Source organism: Phodopus roborovskii, unplaced genomic scaffold, assembly GCF_943737965.1.
Source record: "Phodopus roborovskii unplaced genomic scaffold, PHOROB, whole genome shotgun sequence".
In the NCBI taxonomy this organism is placed as follows: Eukaryota; Metazoa; Chordata; class Mammalia; order Rodentia; family Cricetidae; genus Phodopus; species Phodopus roborovskii.
In genome coordinates this window covers 33929064-33950702 of record NW_026126433.1, presented here as the reverse complement: position 1 = coordinate 33950702, position 21639 = coordinate 33929064, and the positions used below count along the sequence as shown (strand labels likewise).

Here is a 21639-nt window from a genome sequence, read left to right as displayed (position 1 = left end):
AAGAGAACTGTTTTAAGGAGGTAAAGAAACATGGCAATTTATCTTTGTATATCCATCACTGGGGACAAGATCTTGGTGTGCTAAATTTAACAGAACAAGTACAGACTGCATGGTTATTGATGTACTTAACAGCAATCTCCTTGTCCTGTCCAGGAGCTAAAAGGACAGCCAGCTAAAGCAAGGAGTCCCAAAGGCACAAATGGGTGTGATAGATGGAAGGGGTAGGGAACAGAAAGTTCAAGGAACTCACATTAGCTTACAGGAGGCTGAGGACAGGCCCGTAAAGGTGATTACTTCAGTAAGGTGAAATAACCCAGTTTTCTAATGGAGGAAGAATTGACTCCAAAAGGCTACCTTATCTTTGCCTCCCACAGCAGTCTGAAGTTCTGGAGTAGGGTGTGAAACATGAAATTTCCTTTTGGGAAACGTATTCTGTCTGAAGCATTGCAATGGTGGTGGTGGTGGTGCAGGGTGCAGCTGATGGTATTCGGTTGTTAGCTTTTCCGCTGGGCTTTGTCAAGGTAGCTCCTTGAAAAAGAACAGCAATGTCAGTTGGGAATGGTTTTGGGCCATTTCTTGATAAAATGCTGTAACTCTCTCTGCCCTTTAGCCTGGGCGGTGGCATCTGACAGCAGCTGGGAGGCAGTGCATGCGCGCCTGGCCAGGGCAGTAGGGTTGAAAACTCTGAGGAGGAGCAGGAGAGGGGCGTGGGGTGGGCGTAACCTTGTGGAGCTAGGCCACGCCTCTCTCGCCTTTCTAGCCTGCGCAAGCGCGCTGTGGGCCGTTAGCTGTCAGCAGCCTAGCAGCGGGCGGCCAGGATCCGACGTCCGTGTGGTGATTCAAGCTGTCTGAGCCCCGCGCAGCAGCCACCCTAACAAGCAAGCGTCCCGAGGCCCGGGCTGCCTGCCAGGTCACAGAGTCGAGCGGAGACCTGTGGGGCAGTTGGCTGTGCAGGCAGGATGGGGAACCGGGAGATGGAGGAGCTGATCCCGCTGGTGAACCGTCTACAGGATGCTTTCTCGGCGCTGGGACAGAGCTGTCTGCTGGAGCTGCCGCAGATCGCCGTGGTGGGCGGCCAGAGCGCTGGCAAGAGCTCGGTGCTCGAGAACTTCGTGGGCAGGTGAGCGCACTGGGAGCGCGGTGGGGGCGCGGCCGTGGGGGCTCCCCTGCTCCAGGCCGTTGGAACGTGGAACAGTATGGGGAACCAGAGGGTGGACTAGAGTCTGTGGCGGATTGTGGGAGAGCAATAGTGTCCCTGGGGCAGGAGGGGTACTCCCTGCTCTGGGCATCCTTGGTCCCCGTATTCTCCACCTCGTGGTGACCCCCTGTCTGTCTTTCATCCTGCTATACAAAGCCATTTCCTCCCCACCCTTGGTGGGGGAGTCGGGGTCCGCCCCAGGATCCACTTCCCTCGCTGGCTGGCTCGGTGCGCGCCAGCTCCTGACAGTCTGGATGCGCAGCTCGGTGCTTTCCAGTCCCCTGGTCTCTACCTCGGTCTCAACGTCCTCTTCCTGTCACCCTCCCCGAGACTCTTAGCTAGGCTGTGGGGATTTACCCCTCCTCCTCAGTTCTTTTCCTTTCGCCCTGGCTCTCAGATCTCTCTACTGTTTGAGACAGGCATTGCCTGCCCCAAGCTGGGGAGGCGGGGTGTGCGGACCCAGAAATCCCTGTGGTGAAGGCTTATCCAGAAATGCTTGTCTACGTTCTCCCAGGGAGCAGAAGAATAAACGTTGGTGTGTTTGAGTGTGCACCCATTCACTGCTCGGGCATGACTGAAATCCTGAGACCTCCGGGGTGTGTGTGTGTGTGTGTGTGTGTGTGTGTGTGTGTGTGTTTGTGAGACTGTGGACTTTGCCTTGTCATTCCTGCATCATCTCAGAACTGACCAGCATCTTTCTCGCACTCTCTGTGCCCCCTTCCCCCAGCATCCTCTTGCATTCCTTAAGCTCTTGTTTATCTAGCTGGTCTTCAAGCTAACATACAGAATCTAGATTGTGGTTGTGGCTTTCTTCATGTCTCCCAATTAAAAAACAAAGAATTATTATCGTTTTAAGTCGGGAATCAACGTTTCTTTTGGTGAGCAATTCAGGAAGGATTAGTTGCCTTCCATGGCCTTGCATCTTGCCTGAGGAGCGTACCATGAAGGCTGAAATCTGTTTCCCAGTACTAAACCAGGTAGAATGTTCAGTAGTGAAGCCGGTGGGCTGGGGAGGGAGCCAACCAGAGATTGCACTTTATTCTTTTATTTGGCTGGCAAGCGACTTGTGATGCAGAGGGTTCCTGCTGTGTCCTCCACCCCCTTCTTTTTTTTATTGCTTGGCAATGTGTAAACTGTAACGCTGACTATTCCCACATTTTTTGGGTGTGAGCATCATAAAGTGCGTATTCTTTTTTCTCCGATGATGCGCCACCTCTCAGCATCCTCTTCATTTTCCTTGTTTCAATATGAACTACGAAGATTAAAGAGTGGAATTGCTGGCAATTGGCTGCTATCCTTAGGTAGTTAGCCTCCTTAGTAATTTCCCTTGTTTTTATAATTCATTTTGCTCAATAAGAAAAGCGATAGCAAAACATTTTGCCTACGTCATCTCAGACTTCTGTTCTAAGGCAAAGAGTTATTTAATGATACTTATCCTTAAACAGATCCTTAACGATTAAAATTGTGTTTCAGATGCAACAGCCATGCTTTTATGCATCTTATAATTTCCTTGGATGAGCATATATTTTGGCCAGTGCCTTTGAACAAAATGTAAATTCTGTGCACACAGCTCAGTTCTACTCTCCAGGTTTGAAAATCCGAACAGTCTTCTTAGTGCTCTAATGCAAGTGTGTGCATTTCCCTTTGCTAACTGTGTGAGAATAAAAAAGGAGATACAGTAAGTAGAGTAATATATTTAATTTTGAACACTTTCTATAAGTGAAAAACAGGGGCTATAAAAATCAGAGCACTTCCCAGAATGCATCAGTAACTTGCTGTACTTATAGTTTTACTAGTAGTTACTGTTGGGATGACACGGAAAATAATGAATATAGAAGAATATGCTCAGTAGACAAGTACATGCAGCCTTTGTTAGCTGCAGGGTGGCACCTGTCTAGCATGACTTACATATTAAGGAGAAAACTCAATTAGGAGATCATTTGAATTTAATAAAGATTTTGGTCATTGAATTATTGAAGAATCTAATTTCTAATTATAACTCAACCTTAGGGGGAAAAAATCTCTCCATTTTCAGAAGTGAATCAGCCCAGGTTTTTTTTTGGGGGGGGGTATTCATGTTTCACTGTCACCTCTTAACATTTTATTAACCAGGAATTTTATAACCAATATAAAGTTCTTTAAAATGCAGTATTTCATCTCTACTCATAGCTGTTTTCATTTTAACACTTGTCTGATTGTATAGTGACAGAGTATAATTGAGCACCAGGGTCTTCAGTTGTGTGAATTGTTTGCTTTTGAATTAAACTTGTTTTCTTTAAATACTGTTGCATTTATTTATTGGTTGACCTATCATTTAACAATACGCTTTAGTAGGTAGCTAACCATGTCTTCTCCTCAAAAATAGTTTGCTTATGTTGATTTTTTTTTTAATACCACTGCATGAATTTGGATGTGAATGTGTTTATTTAACTGTATCTGTAAAACCAATTTTGGGGTGATTAAGTTTTGAGTTTTTTTAATGAATAAAATGCATCATGAATGAACTCCTTGTTTGTGATTTTCTTGCTGAAGCAACAAATTTGCATATTAATGTGACATAGTGTGAGTAGCTAGATTGTTTTGATTGTTCAAGGCAAGCCTATATGCTGACATCGAGAAGCTGCTCAAGGTCTATGGGTCTCATATACAGAGAGTGAACCTCATGGATTGAAGGGAGATAGGGGTTCACTACCAGGCTCGGGTCTGTGCATTCGTCTAGTTTATAAATGGAAGAATTGAATTCATTCAACTGCTTTCTTATTTATGTGTTTATATGAACTTTCTTGCCCCTCATTCCAGTTGAACTCAGGGTCTTGTGCATGCCAGGAAGATGCTTCACCACTCACTCAGCTGTATTTCCAACCCATGACCCCCAGCTTTTTTTTTTTTTTTTTTGAGTTAAAAAGACTTGAATCACTCTGTATCCTAGGCAATCATTGAACTTGTGATAGTCTTCTGTCAGCTGCTCAGTAGCTGGGCTTACAGCCCTGAGCCACCTGCATAAAGAGAAAAGATCCAGAGGCATGGCTCTAAATATGTATGTTTAGAGGGCAATGATGAAAATAATGGTTAATAGTTTTTGAGTGATTGTTACATGTTGGATATTGTCTTGGGTCCTTTTATGTGGACAATCTCATTTAATCCTGTACGTTCATTCATTTCATTTTACCCAATAGTAAATTAAAATGTAACAAGCTTGAACAAGTCACTCAGGGCTAATTGGAGTTAATGTAAAAATTTCAGTTCAAACCTGAGGTGTCAGAATTCTTTAGTCTTTAAAACCTGTGTCCATACTGCCTTACCACATGGGGGTTTAATCAATCCTCCTGGTTAATCCTTTCAGCATTTTTCTTATTGGTCTTATAACTCTGGGCATATAAGCAAGAAACTGCTATGTTGATAATTCTATTCCTATTATGTCGTGTACATCTACTCTCTTAGAAGTATTGATTAAAAGACACAGATTTTTATTTACTGTGTTAGACATTCCTGAAGATAGCTCTGAAACATAATTGGGTTATTTCCTTAAGTGTGTGTTTAGAGTGCATACAACTTATTTACTGAAGTGCTAAGTGAAAACTGTACTAGCTGCTAATGTGCAAATGTTTTTAATGATACACTTGTTAGCAGCATTAGTTGTTCAATGCTAATTATATAGGCAGGAGATTTCTTGTGATTTTATTCCAGTCAGAGTGGTAAACAGACTTCATTTTTGAATAAGTATAAAAGATTCTGTAGTTAATGGAAACCAGATAATTTTTTCCCTTTTTTTAAAAAAAACTTTTTGATAATTTTTTATTTAAATTTGAAACAAGCATGTTTTACATGTCAATCCCAGTTCCCACACCCTCCTATCCTCCCCTGCCCCCCACACCAATCCCCATCCCATCTCCTTTCTGCTCCCCAGGGAGAGTGAGGCCTTCCATGGGGAGATAAAAGATTTTTAAACACTGTACCCATAGGAGTTTGTTTCAATGGGGGAATTTCTCAGTAAGATTTATTTATTTACTTACAAGGTTTATAAAGATGTTTGTTGTCCAGTTTGAGGGATACTATGAGCCATTTGATGATGGTGTTGGATATGATCAGATAACTACATCTATAATTTATATGGCTCAAGTGCTAACTCTTATCTCCTTCAACAGATTTCATGAACATGTTTAAAACTGAGTAAGAGTCCTCTAATTGTGAACAAGATTAAAACTTATTAAGCCAGAGTATGTTCATATTGAGGGGAAGGATTTTGTTAAAATTGCAAAGCATGTAAGTTATTGGATTTTTTTTTGAAAAAGAATGGCTCTTAAGGGTATAGTTATTAGGTTAATGGATGCTGGCAATTAAAATATGATACCTATTGAAAATTATGTTCAGAAAGTTCCAAGGAATCATTCAGTAAAATATGAAATATGGGAACTGTTTTTTATCTAACCTGAAATTATGAAGTTATCTGAGCTGAATCAGCATTATACAATGCCTTTTAAGGCCATCATCAGTTCACAATTAGTGGGATTTATTCACCACCAACATTCCTTATTTAAATGCCAGTAATGCCTGAAAAGAAATATGGCTAAGTGAAGTGGCCTTGATAGAACCATCTTTGTTTTGGATTTATTTATGATTAACCATGAAGGTGGGGGACTGAGAAGGTGGTTCAGGGATGAAGAGCACTTGCTGTGTAAGTGTGTGGACCTGAGGATGGATCTCAGTCTTCACAATGAGGGCTTCTATAATCTCAGAGGAATGGAAACAGTATTTAGGCACATTAGAATGAAGGTATTGGGTTCTCTATTAATGAAACATAATATTTGAATTATATCTTAGTATGCTTTCTATTGTTGTAACAAAATTGTGGAGACTGAGTAATTTTATTAAGAAATGAGGTTTATTTAGCTCAAAGTTTTAAACGCTGGAGGCTTCAAGGGCACTGTGTGGTACTAGTGAGGGCTTCATAGTGGAAGTGTGTGAGAGAGGCTCAGGTCTCATGGCAAGATGGGAAGCCTGAGAGACAAAGTGAGGGGGAGGAATGTTTTTCGATTGTAACAACCGTCTTGAGAATTTGCCAAACTCCTACAAAAGTGCATCAGCTGTCATCTTTGCCAAGGCCTACCTCCTAGCACTTCTGCCACTCCTTATCACTGCCAAGGGAAGCCAAGCTTCTGAGACAAACCCCACCCAAACCAGAGCAGCAGGAGGCTGCAAGGCTTTTCTTAGTCCTGGCCTTTTCTGTAGCCACGCTTCAGCAGAGTTAAATTATGAGGTTTTACTCATTATGATGGTCTTATTTACTTTTAAGAGGACCAAAGGCAGCCAGGAAAAGGGGACTTTCCCTCTCTTACCAGAGCCAAATTAAGAGAGCTGAAAGCTAATGTATAGACTAATCTAATATTCTATGTGGACAGTGTTTTTTCATTTCCCCATCTAACGCCTACATTGCAATTTCGTGTGTTATCAACATTTATTAAAACACCCCAGAGGATTATGACATACTAAACATGTGTTTCAATAATAGAGGGAAGAGCAGGCCAACATTAGTTCAGGCTTTTCTGTGTATGCAGGTCTGGACTCTGCTATGTAGTCTCCACATCTCTCAGTTCTAATGGTTTTCATATCCAAATGCCAATGGGGATAAAACTCAGAGGCAGAGAGGAAAACTATTTGCATAGATCACATGGCAGCCAAACCTTGACTTAACCTTAGACATGACTCTTACTAGACTTATTGGGAAATATAGAGGTAATATCAATGAGCATCTATTTACTGAATTCTAAATATAGTGGGCATATAAAACACCCAGAAGCTGATTTTGTATGTATGTATGTATGCAAGCATGCATACATGAATGCATATATGTAAATGGAGAGAGCTGTCAAGCCCATAAGATGCCTTAGTAAGGAAAGGTGCTTGTTCTGTCAGCTTGATGTCCCAGGTTTTCATGGAACCCATATAAATCTGCTCCTTGACTCTACACATGTGCCATGACATATGTACCCCTCCATACTACTAATAAATAAAATTAAAATATGAGAACTGACAGGAAAAAGTATGAGATCATAACTTTAAAGTGAATATTTTAGATGAAGGCTGTTGACTCTACTGTCAGTAATTGGGATAAAAACTTATAGCATATTGCTTTTAAAAATAAGACAGCCCTCCCCAAGCTGCAGCTCTGAAATTGATCCAGGATTTAAGTGGAAAGTAGAAAATGTATTGGTTACCAGTGTCATTTTAGCTCAAGGCTATAGGTACTGAAGTATCAATGTCAAGGCAGGGAGGTGGTGATCTGTGTCTCAGTGTCTGGCTTCACAACAAGACATTGAATTTAGACTGACTTTTTAATCACAAAGAGATACTGTACATTACAGAGGGCCCTAGAGGAGAGGAGCAACAAGAGAAGGTACTGGAGAGATTAAAAAATATGACTGAGGGTTGAGGGGAGGATCTCAATGACAGAGCATTTACCTAAATGTTCAAGGAGTTAGCACACACACACACACACACACACACACACACACACACACACACACACCCACCCTACCTACCTATCTACCTCCAAGGCACAATAATAAAAAGGAATTCCATTTTCTTATTCCAGAATAAAACATTCAGTGTGTGACATGGAAAAGGAGAGGTTGGTTTTAAATAATGTGTGTTGTTGGATGTGGTGGTGCATGCCTGTAATCCCAGCAGTCCAGAGGCAGAGGCAGGTCATTCTACCTGAGTTTGAGGCCAGTCTATTCTCCATAAGGAGTTCCAGATTAGCCAGAACTACATAGTGAGACCCTGTCTTAGTAAATAAATAAAATGTAGTTTTCAGAAATCATTTTCAACAATTGAGAGTGTTTATTAATAATACACTAGTGGCATTTTGCACAAGTGTGGCTGCACATAGTTTATCTTTTCTTCCTTTACCAGAAGCAAAGACTTTGGCACCACAAAAGATCGATGTATGAAACTTCCCTCTGGTTTAATTTTCACTCATTTCCTGGAGTTGCATTAGGATACAGAGAATCCAAGAGATTTGTCCAAGGTCAGGAAATTTAGAGAGCTGGCTTTGGAACTCGATGTTCAGAACTTGTAGCTTTGCCTTAGTTTTCATTGTCTCCTTTCCCTCCCCCCTATTGTTTTTTAGAGCCTCCCTCACACCCCCACCCTGCCTACCTCCTCCTTTTCCCATTCCTTTGCAGTATTGGACAGACCTTCTCCTTGACACTGCCCTGAGTTATTATTCTTTTCATAGCACACCAGCACTGACAGCACATTGTTTTTTTTCCATACAGGATAGTAGATGGAGATGGGGAGCAGAATTCTTCTCAAATTTAGACAAGATAATTTTCTGAGATGGTATACCCCTGAATAAAGTGTGACAATTAGAAGACCAAATGGCACACTGGATGTTATTGTTTAGGTGGGCATCAGCTAGGAAGCTGAGCCTGTCACAATGACTGACAGGGCTTTTCTTAAACCAAGTCATGCTTCTAAAAAAAAAAAAATTGCATGTATATAATAGAACTGAGAAGGACACTACTTAAAGAAATGGACGGGTTTTTAGGTAAACAATGCATTTGGGTAGCAAATATACATCCTTCCATTTGCCTGGTTCATACCCTTGCTTTTATTGTGTTTTCAGTATTTGAGTGAATTGAGTGGCATTAAGGTCTGTGAATATCATTTTATATAAGTAATCTCAATAGTTAGTTCTCAACACATATCGATATAGTTTTAAATCCTTAGAGAGATTTCTATGTCCAGGTGCTTAAAGGGTAGTGTACCTCAGTGAGTCCTGTGTCAGTATGTCAGGTACCTGCTTCAAGGAAATGATGGAGCTATGAGTTGCATATATAGGCATATCAGAAATAGGGTTTCTGAAGCACACCTTCGTTTATTGTTTCAGTGGCTTGGAGTAAAAAAGACAGATCCACTTAAGTAAGTAATTTTATGGGTGAGTGTCTTAACCAGGGTTTCCATTTCTGCAATGAAACACCATTACCCAAGCAACTTGGGGAGGAAAGTGTTTATTTAGCTTATACTTCCATAGCACGGTTCATCACTGAAGGAAGTCAGGACAGGAACTCAGGCAGGACAGGACCCGGGAGTCAGGAGCTGATGTAGAGGCCATGGAGTAGGCCTCTGTTTACTGGCTTGTTCATTGTGGCTTGCCCAGCCTGTTTTCTTATAGAACCCAGGACCACCAGCCCAGGGATGGCACCACCCACAATGGGCCAAGCCCTCCCTCATCAATCATAAATTAAAAATATATACAGGCCTGCCTACAACTTGATCTGATGGAGACATATTCTTAAGTGAAGTTCCTTCCTCTTAGATGACTTTAGCTTGTGTTCAAATTGACATAAAAATGTCTAACACAGTGACAAATCTTGCTTATGGTTTGGGTTCTTTGGAACTCCTGGAAAGCAGCTTTTGAGAAGGAGTAAAATTGTGTATTGTAATAGGGCTTGTGCTTGGCTGACTGGAGTCTGAGTACCATCTCTGACTCTCATTAGTATAGTAAAGGGACTTAGTCTCATTGGGCTTTAGTTTACACATCTGACTTAATTTTTGATGTGTGTGTGTGTGTGTGTGTGTGTGTGTGTGTGTGTGAAAGAGAGAGAGAGAGAGGGAGAAGGGGGGAATTCTGAGACGGTGCCTTGTATTTGGCACAAAAAGTACATTCAATAAACGATGGCACTATGCTTAAATCTTTTAGTCTAGTTGTTTTTTGAATATTGAAAAAGTAAGCCAAGTATGGTTGTCACTCCTATAGCCTCATTGCTTGGGAAAGTGAGGCAGGAGGCTTGCCATGAGTTTTATGTATGTGGGTAAGATGCTGAGTATGAGATCCAGTCTCCAAACAAACAAACAAACAAACAAAACTTAATAAAAAGCAAAACCAAGCCAACAAAAAACCAAATCAAAACAAGAACCAACCTACCCAAAGTAACAGAAAATGTAGGAATGACCATGTGTATTTATAGTGTGTGTGTGTGTGTGTGTGTGTGTGTGTGTGTGTGTGTGTGTGTGTTACAAAATTACAGTTGCATCAAAACTCATTTTTTGATCTCACCAACTTAGTGCATACTTGGGAAGTCCTGAGAGTAACAGCTGTTCACATCCAGCACTATCACAGTGTAACTGTTTTCTTTCAATAGGTACATGCACGTACACTGAATTAAATTACTTCTCCCTTGCAGCAGTTTCAAAGCACTCTTTTGCTTATTAATTCATTAATCGTTACAAGTTTCCTGAGAGGGTAGTAAAGCGTATTTTGCTAATTTAATTTATAAATGAGAACTATTCAATTGGCACACAAGGAGTCCCATGGTGAACCCTGGAGACCATGAATGCCATAGAATCAGTGACAGAAATAATAGAATGGATTTTGCAGACACTCTCATCCATTCTAGAGAGCAGGTTTATCTTGCTCCTTTAACAATCATTTATTTGTGTGAATATGTGTGTGTGGTGGTGGTCACACCACAGAGATAGGAGGACAACTTGTGCAGTTGGTGTGGTTGGCTCTTTCCTTCTACCATGTGGTTCGCAGAGATGGAACTCAGGTTGACAACAGGCTCCTTTGCTCGCTGAGCCATCTTGTTGGCCAGAGAATGGGTTGTAAGGAACACTTTTGATTCTGTTGTATAAAGCACACCATTTTTTCCTCTTTATATTATTATTATTATTTTCACATTACAATCTCAGTTCCCCCTCCCTCCTTTCCTTGCACTCCCAACACTCCCCTCTCCACCCATATGCTCCACAGAGAGAGTAAGGCCTTCTCTAGGAACTCTACTAGTCTGTCCCATCATCTCTTGAGGCAGAACCAAGGCACTTCTTCATCCCAACACTCCTGTGTTTAGGCAGGGCAAGGTATCTCTCCATATAGAATGGGCTCCACTAAGTAAGTTTGTGCATTAGAGTTAGATCTTGGACCCACTGCCAGTGGCCTCATATATTGTCCCATTCACGCCATTGTCACCTATATTAAGGGAGTCTAGTTTAGTCTTATGCAGGTTTCCCACTTGTCAGATCAGAGTCAGTGATCTCTCAATAGCTCAGGTCAGCTGATTCTGTGGGTCTCCCCATTATGGTCTTGACTCCTTTGTTCATATTATTGCTCCTCCCTCACTTTGATTGTGCCCCAGGAGCTTGGCCCAATGGTTAGTTGTGGATTTCTGCATCTGCTTCCATCTGTTTCTGGAAGAGGGTTCTAGCTTCTCTGGGGTTATGGATTGCAGGCTGTCTATCTTTTGCTTATGTCTGTATCCACTTATGAGTGAGTACATATTATATTTGTCTTTCTGGCTTTGGGTTACCTCACTTAGGATGGTTTTTGTCTAGTTCTGCCCATTTGCTTGCTAATTTTAGGATGTTGTTTCTTACTGCTGAGTAGTATTCCATTGTGCAAATATACCACATTTGCTTTATCCATTCTTCAGTTGAGGAGCATCTAGGCTTTTCCCAAGATCTGACTATTACAAATAATGTTGCTGTGAACATAGTTGAGCAAGTGTCCTTGTGGTCTGAATGGAAGCACACTATTTTTAGGGTGAATTTTTTTGAAATGTTACTGCGCGCCTGCATGCGCGCGCACACACACACACACACACACACACACACACACACACACACACACACACCCACCACACAATGACAAGTATCCACCAAATCCACTGAACCAACTTTCTAGCCCTGCCAGAATTCTGCTATGAGAATTAGGAGCATTTCTAAGTCAGTTTGCGGATTTGGTTTATACTGGTGGGAGGTCCATTCCTTGTAAATGTTGAAGGAATGTCTCAAGTGAGCTGCAGTTAGCATCATGGTGTCTTCCACTGCTGGCTTGTCTTCCTCAGCTCTCTCTGTTGTCAAGTGCCTTCCCTGAGTGCCTCTGCAGAGTTCTTACTATGTGACTGATACCCTGTCTATTTTTGCAATTATTTGCAGCTTCCTGTATTCCTGTTTGTTTGTTTTTTGGGGTGCTGGCATACAACAGGAACTAAATGAGTGCATTAGCTACCTGATCCTGGGGATGTCACAGCTATAGGAGCTTTTGGAAGCTGGTCACATTGTAACCACAGCCCAGTTACCCTTCTTTTCATGTAGAGCAGTATAGAAACTCAGGCAGCGGTGTCTTCTACTTCTAGGGCGGATCTTCCCACCTCAGTTAGAGCCATCAAGATGATCCCTCATAGGAGTCCCAGGAGGCTTGTTTCCTAGGTAACTCTAGATCCTGTTGACAATAAACTTAACCAGGAAGGTTAAACCTATTAGTAGGCCATGGTATCAAGGTAGTTGGTTGTGATAGCCTTAAATAAGGCACTCAGTTACATCTTAGTGTCAATGACAGATATTTGTAAGTATATGCTAGCAGCATTAGCCTTTGCTCTGGCTTTTCTTAAAACTATTGAATGTGTCCATACCATTTTAAATCTAACGCTCTTCTAGTCCTTTGTTGACTCTGCATTTAAATGATTGAACTTATCTTTTTATTATAGTAGGCACAATTCCCATTGTATCATATTATCCTGTAAGGATGAATTAAAATGGAGATCATTTTAGTATGACTTTCAAAAATTAATTGTCATTTAGTTGAAAAAGTTAAGTGTGTATGCAATAAAATTCAGCCACTCTAAAAGAATATGCAGTAAAAATTGTCCTTTGTCCAGTAAGCCCCTTACAATATCTCATTTGCCTTCATGTCTACTAGATTACATCTGGGCTTATGCTTTCTTTGCATGTTGTTCATATGTGCATGGGTGTGCCTATTTGGGAAGACCAACGATCAATTCCTTAATTGGTTTCCATCTTAATTTTGGAGCGAGGGTCTCTCCCAGAATCCAGAGCTCACTGATTTGACTTGATAAGCAATGAGCTCCAGGGATCTTCTGGCCTCCCCCTCCCCGAGCTGTTTACAGACGTCTAAACTCAGCTCCTTATGCTTGTCTGGCAAGCACTTCCTGGCTGAGCCACTTCCACAGCCCTGAGTTTATATTCTCATTGTGTGAAATTTAATTTTGAGGCAGAAGAGAGTTTAATAAACTTGTTTGTAGGTAGCTGACAAAAGCAACTGAGAGTTCCGCTTGAAAACTGCTAGTAGATGGGTTGGCTTGTGGGCTGAGTCGTGTTTTCAGAGTCCCTTGTGTGTCAGAACTGTGGGAGGTGCTCTGGGTGCAGTCACCTCTTGAGAAATTCGGTACTCAGTAGAATCTGGTATGCACAGTTCTGGTATTATTGGGGGAAAATGCAGTGATAACCTTTATTATTGACTCGATCGGATTTGGAATCGCCTAAGAGAAAGACTTTAGGTATGCCTGAGAGATTGTTTTCAGAGATGCTTAACTGAGAGGGAGCAGAGGCATTGCTCTATGGACGACAAAGACGAGGTGAGGGGACATATAAGCGTTCATCTCTCTGTGTCCATGCCGTAGACACAGCGTGACCAGCTGCCCCATGCTCTTGCCCCCACATTTTCCTTGTCAACATGGCCTGCACCCCCAAACCATGAACTTAACATAAATCTCTTTCCTCATTGCTTTTGTCAAGTGTTTTGTCATAGAATGAAGACTGTCACCAATATACCAACCTATCAGTTCCTAGGAGGATTTGTCAGAAAACAGTGTTGTTGGTGGGATGTGTTAGTTTGATGCCAAATATCTCTAGAAGACAGAATTGGGACAAATCGTTTGGAATTACAGGAAGACAGGTTTAAACTTCACATAAGGGTGACTGTTCACTCTAGCAGTTAAAGAAGTCTAGGTAGCGCTGTACTCGCAGGGGACAGGGTACTGCAGAGTCACTGGCTGCTAGGTGTGTGATAGCTGGGGGGAGGACTGGGCCAAAAGCACTTTGAGGATTCTTTTAAACAGTATTGCTTGAGCTTAGTGGGTTAAAATGTATATGGACAGATACATAAAATTGCTAAGACTTCCCTGGGTCTATCCTTTTCCACACTTCCAAAAAAAAAAAAAAGTATCTCAATGTGTGGGAGAGAAACCAGAATCGCTGTGGTACAGTTCATTGAAGGAAGCAGTTGCAGATATGGCTGTCATAGAGGTGAACTGTATTCCTGGAAAAGAAATGATAGTACAATATTTTCTGTCTTTTTTTTCAGAGCTTAGTGAGAAGCTTTATTAGCAAGGGGAGGGGGAGGGGAGGAAGAGAAAAAGGGGTAAAGAGACACAGAGACAGAGATAGGGCAGAAGAGAAGAGGGAGACAGGAAAAGTTCTGTCTGCCCCAGGAGAACAGCGGGAAAGAGAGCAATGGGAAAAGACACAATATTTTCTTAAGTCTCTCTCTCTCTCTCTCTCTCTCTCTCTCTCTCTCTCTCTCTCTCTCTGTGTGTGTGTGTGTGTGTGTGTGTGTGTGTGTGTGTGTGTGTGTGTGTAGGTAGGTAGGTAGGTAGTTTAGAGAACAGATGGCTTCAGTTGATTCTCACTCCCCACCATCTGAGTCCCAGGGGTGGAACTCATGTCCTCAGGCTCAGTGGCAGGTTTATTTACCTGCTGAGCCATCTCACTCCCCGAGACCCGCTCTCTCCAGCATCCCATTTCTTAACCTCCACTTCTTTTAGGGATGTACGAGTGTAGAAACCTGAGAAAGCTATCTATCGTTTATTCTGTTTTAAAAGTCTTCTTCCTAAATCTCATATCTGTTTTCTCCATTCAAAATGCCCTCTGGGTCCAGGGATGTGGCTCAGGGAGTAGAGAGCTTGTCTGACATGCATGAAGTCCTGGGTTCAGTTCCCCAACATAAAAGTGGCACATGTGTGGTGGCACATGCCTGTCATCCCTGCACTTGGAGGACCAACAGTTCAAAGTCATCCCGTGCTACAAAGTGAGTCAGAGGTCAGCCTGGGCTACATCGAAATACTATGTCAAAAAACATATCAAGACACCCTTCTGTGCATCTCTTCTTTATCCTCATCTCCACAGCTCTGGTGAAGGCTCTCCTTGGGGATCACTCTTGGGTGGTGGGCAGCACCCTGCTTCCTCTGGCCCCATTCATCCATTCCACCACACTCTTGCTGGTCTCAGTTTCTCTTCTCAAGAATTTGAAAGTAATGCACCACTCCCCCCCCGCACTTCCCCCCCCCTGCAACCCCCCCCCCCCCCCCCGGGACACCATTAACATCTCTACTTGAGTTTTCTTCAGTTCCTCCTCTGGCTTTGCCTTCTACACTTCCCACTTGTATTTATCTCTCTGCTCTTCTGTTTTGTGCTCATACAATCATTTCTAAAATGTCCATTTTCCTTCATGGAGTTGGAGACATGCATAGATTGTGTTTTAAGATCTGAAGAGTGTTGGAGAGAAGAACATATAGTCTGTGATGCCAGACCTCCTGGGGTTACATGGCAACTCTGCTTCTTTGTAGTTACATGGTCTTGGGAAATTGTTTAATTTTGCCCATCTAAGCTTCCTCATTTGAATAGAGGATCTGTATAGTGGTATAGTATTAACACTCAACTCATGTACAATTAAATTAGGTAATACATGTAAAGTACTTATGTAGTATCTGGCACATTGTGTTAATGTTTCTCACTCTAACAAACTACTTGAGCAAATAAGGTTAAAGGAGGAGAAACTTTTTTCTGATTCAAGGTGTCAAAGATTCAGTCACCGACAGCTAGCCCCATTGCAGTAGACCTTTGGTGAGGCAGAACAAACATGACGGTGGGAGCACGTGACGTATGAGGCTGCTGGCTTCATTGCTGCTAAATATCGGGAAATGGGAGGTACTGGGGACAAGAAATACCCTTCAAAAGCACCCCTGCAGCAGAGATAGACTTCCTTAGTCAGTTCCCACCTGCCATAGTTTCCATCACTTCCCAATAGTGTATTCAACCATCAGTCCACCGATGGGTTAACTCATTGGTTAGACAAAGACCCCATGTCCCAGTCACTTCCCTCAAGTCCCCACCTCTGAACACTGCACCACGCCCTAAACCTTTGTGGTGGATACTTCATATCTGAACTATAAAATACTCAGAATGTAGGATTATTATGATGAGGACAGGGGTGCAGGAGGACTTTGGTGCCTTCAGACCTTCAGTGTTGTGGATAATAAACAAGAGTACATTTCTGGGTAGAATCCATGAAAGATTTCATGAAGAGGGCTGTGACTTATGATGCCCATTAAAGAATATGAATCTGCTAAACCCAGATGGGTCAAAGGCACCAGGTAAGAATATTTTCATGGAACAGAGCTTAGATGGGGAATGCTGGGAGATACCTGACAGAATGAGTTGGGTCCTATGTTGGGCTATTAAGATGAGAAACCAGTACTAGACCCAGTGGTGAGAACTCTGAATATTTATGAGGGGTGCTGGGGGGCCAGGTGTAAGGGAGATTAAGATGACCACACACAGACTATAGTGTACTCGGATGAAGGAGATATCAGGGACCCTGAGGAAAAAAGACTGATAGAGTGGTGATGGAGATGTGAGCTTATGATTTTTTTTCAAGACAGGGTGTTTCTATGTAGCTTTAGAGCCTGTCCTGGAACTTGGAATTCACTGAGATCCTCCTGCCTCTGCCTCCCAAGTGCTGGGATTCAAGGACTGAAAACTGTTTCTTAGCATTCTGCATGGTATCTTGTATCTTGGATAATCTTATTTTAGGTACTGGATTTAGGTATTTTTAGATTGGATAGTTGAACTTCCTAAAGCTCAGATGTTGAAGTCAGAGACTCCAAAGGATTCTGCAGCGTTGGAGACTGGTCCTTATACAGGGTATTGTGCTAAAAGGATAAGCAGTGACCTTAAAACAGTGGTTCTCAGCCTTCCTAATGCTACAGTCCTTTAGTGCAGTTCCTCATGTTGTGGTGACAAAATTTTTTTGTTGCTACTTCATAACTGTAATTTTGCTACTATTATGAATTGTTATGTAAAAATCTGATGTGCAGATGGTCTTAAGCAACCCCCATGAAAAGGGTTGTTTGACCCCCAGTGGGGTCATGACCTACACATTGAGAACCCCTGCCTTAATAGAGGAGGCACCAGCGACTTCCTTCACTTCAGTGGGCACAAGAAGACAAACCATGTGAACTCCAGAAAGAAGCATTCACCCACAAGCAGGGAGGAGTGACAATCTTGCTCTTAGATTTCTGGTCTTCTTGATAGAAATAAATCAGTGTTGTTTAAGCCACTGTGCCTATGGCATTTTGTTATGGAAGTCTGAACAGACTAATGTGGCTACTTAATTTTTATTGAGTTTTCCCTGGTTAAATTGGTGATGAGACTTAGATGGATTGGTACTGAGAATGAGGCTCCTGGCTTTAAGGAAGGACTTTAGTTTTTCACCTAGGAAAGAAAATTTCCTCATTAACTCTTTCTTTTGATGAACTAAAGCTACTTTTTAATTTTGTTTTGTTTTTTCAAGACAGGGAGGGTTTCTCTGTGTAGCTTTGGAGCCTGTTCTGGAACTCTCTCTATAGACCAGGCTGGCCCCAAACTCACAAAGATCTACCTGCCTCTGCCTCCTAAGTGCTGGGACTAAAGGTGTGAGCCACCACCACCTGGCCAAACTAAAGCTCTTATCTATGTTCTATAGCATAATCCATTCTCTCATTTGCATTTCTCTCTCCTTTTTTTTCTGAATCATACAGACATCCCCATGAGTCTACCATTTTAGTGTCTGCCTGTTTCAATTGGCTTAGCTTTACCCCCATTCACAGTCTTCATGCTGAATTCAGGAGCCACATAGATTTGAATGATATGGGGAAGTGTTACTTAAAAGATGGTCCATCCCAGGTCTCTCTTCCCCAAATCCAGTACATGAATATATGTATAAGATTTACCCAAAGAACCTATCAGTGAAAGGATTCTGAGCTCCCCTCATAGGAGCATGTATGTATATTGGTGCTGGAACTAAGCCCGAGAGCAAGCTGTATTTCTCCAAAGCTCTCTTTGGAAGCACCTCTGATGCACAGCCAGGTAAGGCAACTGCTAACCACCATATCCACACCTCCATTATTTCTATAGTCGTGCAGAAGCAATGCAGTGTGTCCTCCTCTCCTGTTATCACACCAAAACTGCCCTTGTTAGGCTCACTGATCATCCAAACATGTCTGTGCTTAGTTATGAGTTTCTGCAGTCACCAAGTTAAAGTGATCACCACTGACCTTCTGAATTATAGCTGTAGACTTGCAACGTCTTCACTATTTGTAATCCTCCAATCTGGTCTCTACACAGACATAATGGGATTGAAATGTGCTGTAGTTTAGGTCTGGAGTATCCTGTGAAGGCCCATGTGTTTTCATAAAAGTCTCGGTGATCAGCCTGTCCACTATTGGGAGGTGCAAACTTTGTGAGGTGAGGCCTCATAAAACTGAGTCATTGGTGGCAAACCTTGAGTGGGATATGTGTTAGCTACTTTTCTGTCACTGTGATAAACAATATCAATAAGGCAACTTATAGAAGAAAGTATTTAGTTGGGCTCATGGTCCCAGAAGGTTAGAGGCCATGATAGTAGAGAGAAGGTATGGCATCAGGAGCAGCTAAGAACGTACAGCTTGAATTGCAAGCAGGAGATAGAGCACATGGGAATGGTGGGAAGCTTTTGGAGCCTTAGTGCCTGATCCTGTAACACAACAAGGCCAAAATGGTTCCATCAACTGGGGACCAAGCATTCAAACATGAGCCAATGGGGGTAGGGTGTCTTAATTAGGGCTACAATTGTTATGATGAAACACCGTGACCAAAATCAACTTGGGAAGGAAAGGGTTTATTTTGCTTACATATCCTGAGTCATAGTCCATTGAGGGAAGCCAACGTAGGAACTCAACTGGGCAGGAAGTTGGAGATAGGAGCTGATGCAGAGGCCATGGAGGGGTGCTGCTTACTGTCTTGCTCCTCATGGCTTGCTCAGTCTGCTTTATTATAGAACCCAGGACCACCAGCCCAGTTGGTACCATCCACAACTGGATACCAAGTACCCAGTTGGTACCTCCCACATCAATCACTAATTAAGAAAATGCCCTACAGGGTTGCCTATAGCTCAATCCTGTGGAGGCATTTTCTTAATTGGGGTTTGTCTTAGTTAGGGTTTATATTACAGTGAGTAGACACCAAGACCATGGCAACTCTCTCTCTCTCTCTCTCTCTCTCTCTCTCTCTCTCTCTCTCTCTCTCTCTCTCTCTCTCTCTCTCTTGGTTTTTTGAGACAGGGTTTCTCTGTATTGCTTTGGAGCATGTCCTGGAACTAGCTCTGTAGACCAGACTGGTCTTGAACTCACAGAGATCTGTCTACATCTGTCTCCTGAGTGCTAGGATTAAAGGTGTGCGCCACCAACACCTGGCTCGTGGCAGCTCTTATAAAGAAAAAACATTTAATTGAGGTGGCTTATATTTTCAGAGGTTTAGTCCATTATCATCATGGTGAGACATGGTGGCATGCAGGTAAACATGGTCCTGGAGAAGGAGCTGAGAGTTTTACATCTTGACTCCAAGTCAACAGGAAGTGTTCTGAGTGTCCTACTGAGTGACACTTAAGCAAAGGAAACCTCAAAGCCCACCCCCACAGTGACACACTTCCTTCAACAAGGCCATACCTACTCCAACAAAGCCACATCTCCTAATAAGTAGTGCCACTCCTTTGGGGGTCATTTTTCTTTCCTCTCAGATTACTGTAGCTTGGTCCAAGTTGACATTCATTTGTACCTCTTTATAGGAATAGCATTATAAATGGTTCATGACCATTTTCTTCTCATTTTTAACTCAAATCTCTTTTTTCCTCTAGGAAGTCTCAGTTGCCCCTCACATGCTGTTTCCTAGGTTATTTGTTTCTCCCCTGGTGTCCAGAATTCTCTCCATGTTTCTTTAATGTTGTACTTATTATATTTCATCAAATTACCTTTATTGCTTTTACCACAAAATTTAACTTCCTTAAGAGCAGAATTTCTTGTATTTGTTTATCTTCACTTCCAGCAACTGGAAACTTCTAAATAAATACTGAGTAAATTAACCAACAAATAGAATGGAGAGAGGGGTTTCAGACTTTATCACATTTGACTTTTTTACAATACGTGATATGGTCATTGGCACACCCCCTGAGTCTTGGGTCCTATCTTAAGCACCAGAAAGACTTGAATAAAAAAAAAAAAAAAAAAAAAAAAAAAAAAAAAGAGGAATGCAATCTTTTTCACTATGGTGTTTTCTAAGAGACCTAGAATTATCAAGTAAATGAACACCTAAGAATTTGCCTAGATGCCATGACAACAATGACTGGGACAAAGTAAGAGAACGAGAGAAAGGAACATAGAGCTATGCCAGGAAAACTACCTCTAGGCGCCACGTTAGCTGGAGGACAAGGACTCAGTCATGAGAATATTGAGCAGTAAAGAGTGTTCCTCTCAGAAAGCATACTCAAGTCACTGTCACCACAGCCAGAAAGGAGAAACATGCAGGGAAGGGAGGCAGAAGGGAGTTAGGTAGGCTTTATTGGTGCCCCCAAATAGGTTTAGAGTTTATCCAGAGCACTGTGAAAAGCACAGAAGGGAGGGTTTTAATCAGGGCAATGACATAATCTGATTACATTTTAGAAAGGATGCACTAAGTAGATGCTACTGAAGATAGTATCAGCTGTGGACCCCAAGGTGCCACTGTAGTTAATATGCCCAAGAAACTGGAATTGCAATTGTATATAATTTCAATTACTTAAAGCCTGCAGGTTAAAAGCAGTGAATTTAGTTACTGCAAAACATGAGAGTGATTTGGCACAATAAGCTAATTTTCCAACTTCAGGCTTTATAAACTTTCAATATCAATCAAGGATTTCTGATGAAATACAGGCACATTGATTGAGAGTTGCTATGCATTAAAAACACATACCAAATTATGAAAAGTTGTATATACATACATAACACACACACACACACACACACGCTGTGGGGTGGGCAGTTGAGATGGTCTCATGTAACCCAGGGTGGCCTCAATGTGAGGCTGGTATTGACTTTCTGATTGTCCCACCTCCCCAAGTTCTGGGATTGTAGGGGTGTGCAACCATTTCTGGATAAATTGTCTTCTTAATGGTTTTTGTGTGGCTTAAATTTGAAATAGATACATTTTGGAATAGCCAAGTTAAATAAAAATATGTTAACTTTAATTTTAGCAATGAGAATGTTAGAATACTCAATATTACTTCCATAAGTCCTGTTAAGTTCCCTTTAGACAAGCAGTGCGGTAGATGCTGTGGGAATAATGGGCTACAGCAGAGAGATGGACTGGAAATCTTGTGCAATATTCTAGGTGTAACTGTGTAACTATCTTCTGTCATGGGGTAATGGTGGAAATGGAGAGAAATATAAAGATTCTACATAAGTTTTTGAAATAGAGGCATTATGACAGGTTTATAAATTAGATAAAAAGAGAAGAATATCCTGGCTGGGATGGTGTGTTACATGCCTTTAATCCCAGCACTCAGTAGGCAGAGGCAGAGGCAGAGGCAGAAG

General features: G+C 42.1%; 1 protein-coding gene across 5 annotated transcripts in view; it reads left to right on the top strand.

Annotated features, from left to right (window-relative positions):
• The first annotated feature begins 759 nt into the window (after positions 1–759).
• Positions 760–21639, top strand: part of Dnm3 (dynamin 3) — a 480062-nt gene continuing 459182 nt past the window's right edge. For 2 of the 5 annotated variants that reach the window (XM_051186097.1, XM_051186096.1), the window contains exon 1: positions 760–1120. In XM_051186097.1, the coding sequence (XP_051042054.1) occupies positions 960–1120 (161 nt within the window). In that variant the 5' untranslated portion in view covers positions 760–959. The remainder of the gene's footprint in view (positions 1121–21639) is intronic. The other 3 variants (XM_051186093.1, XM_051186098.1, XM_051186095.1) reach the window with 2 other exon arrangements.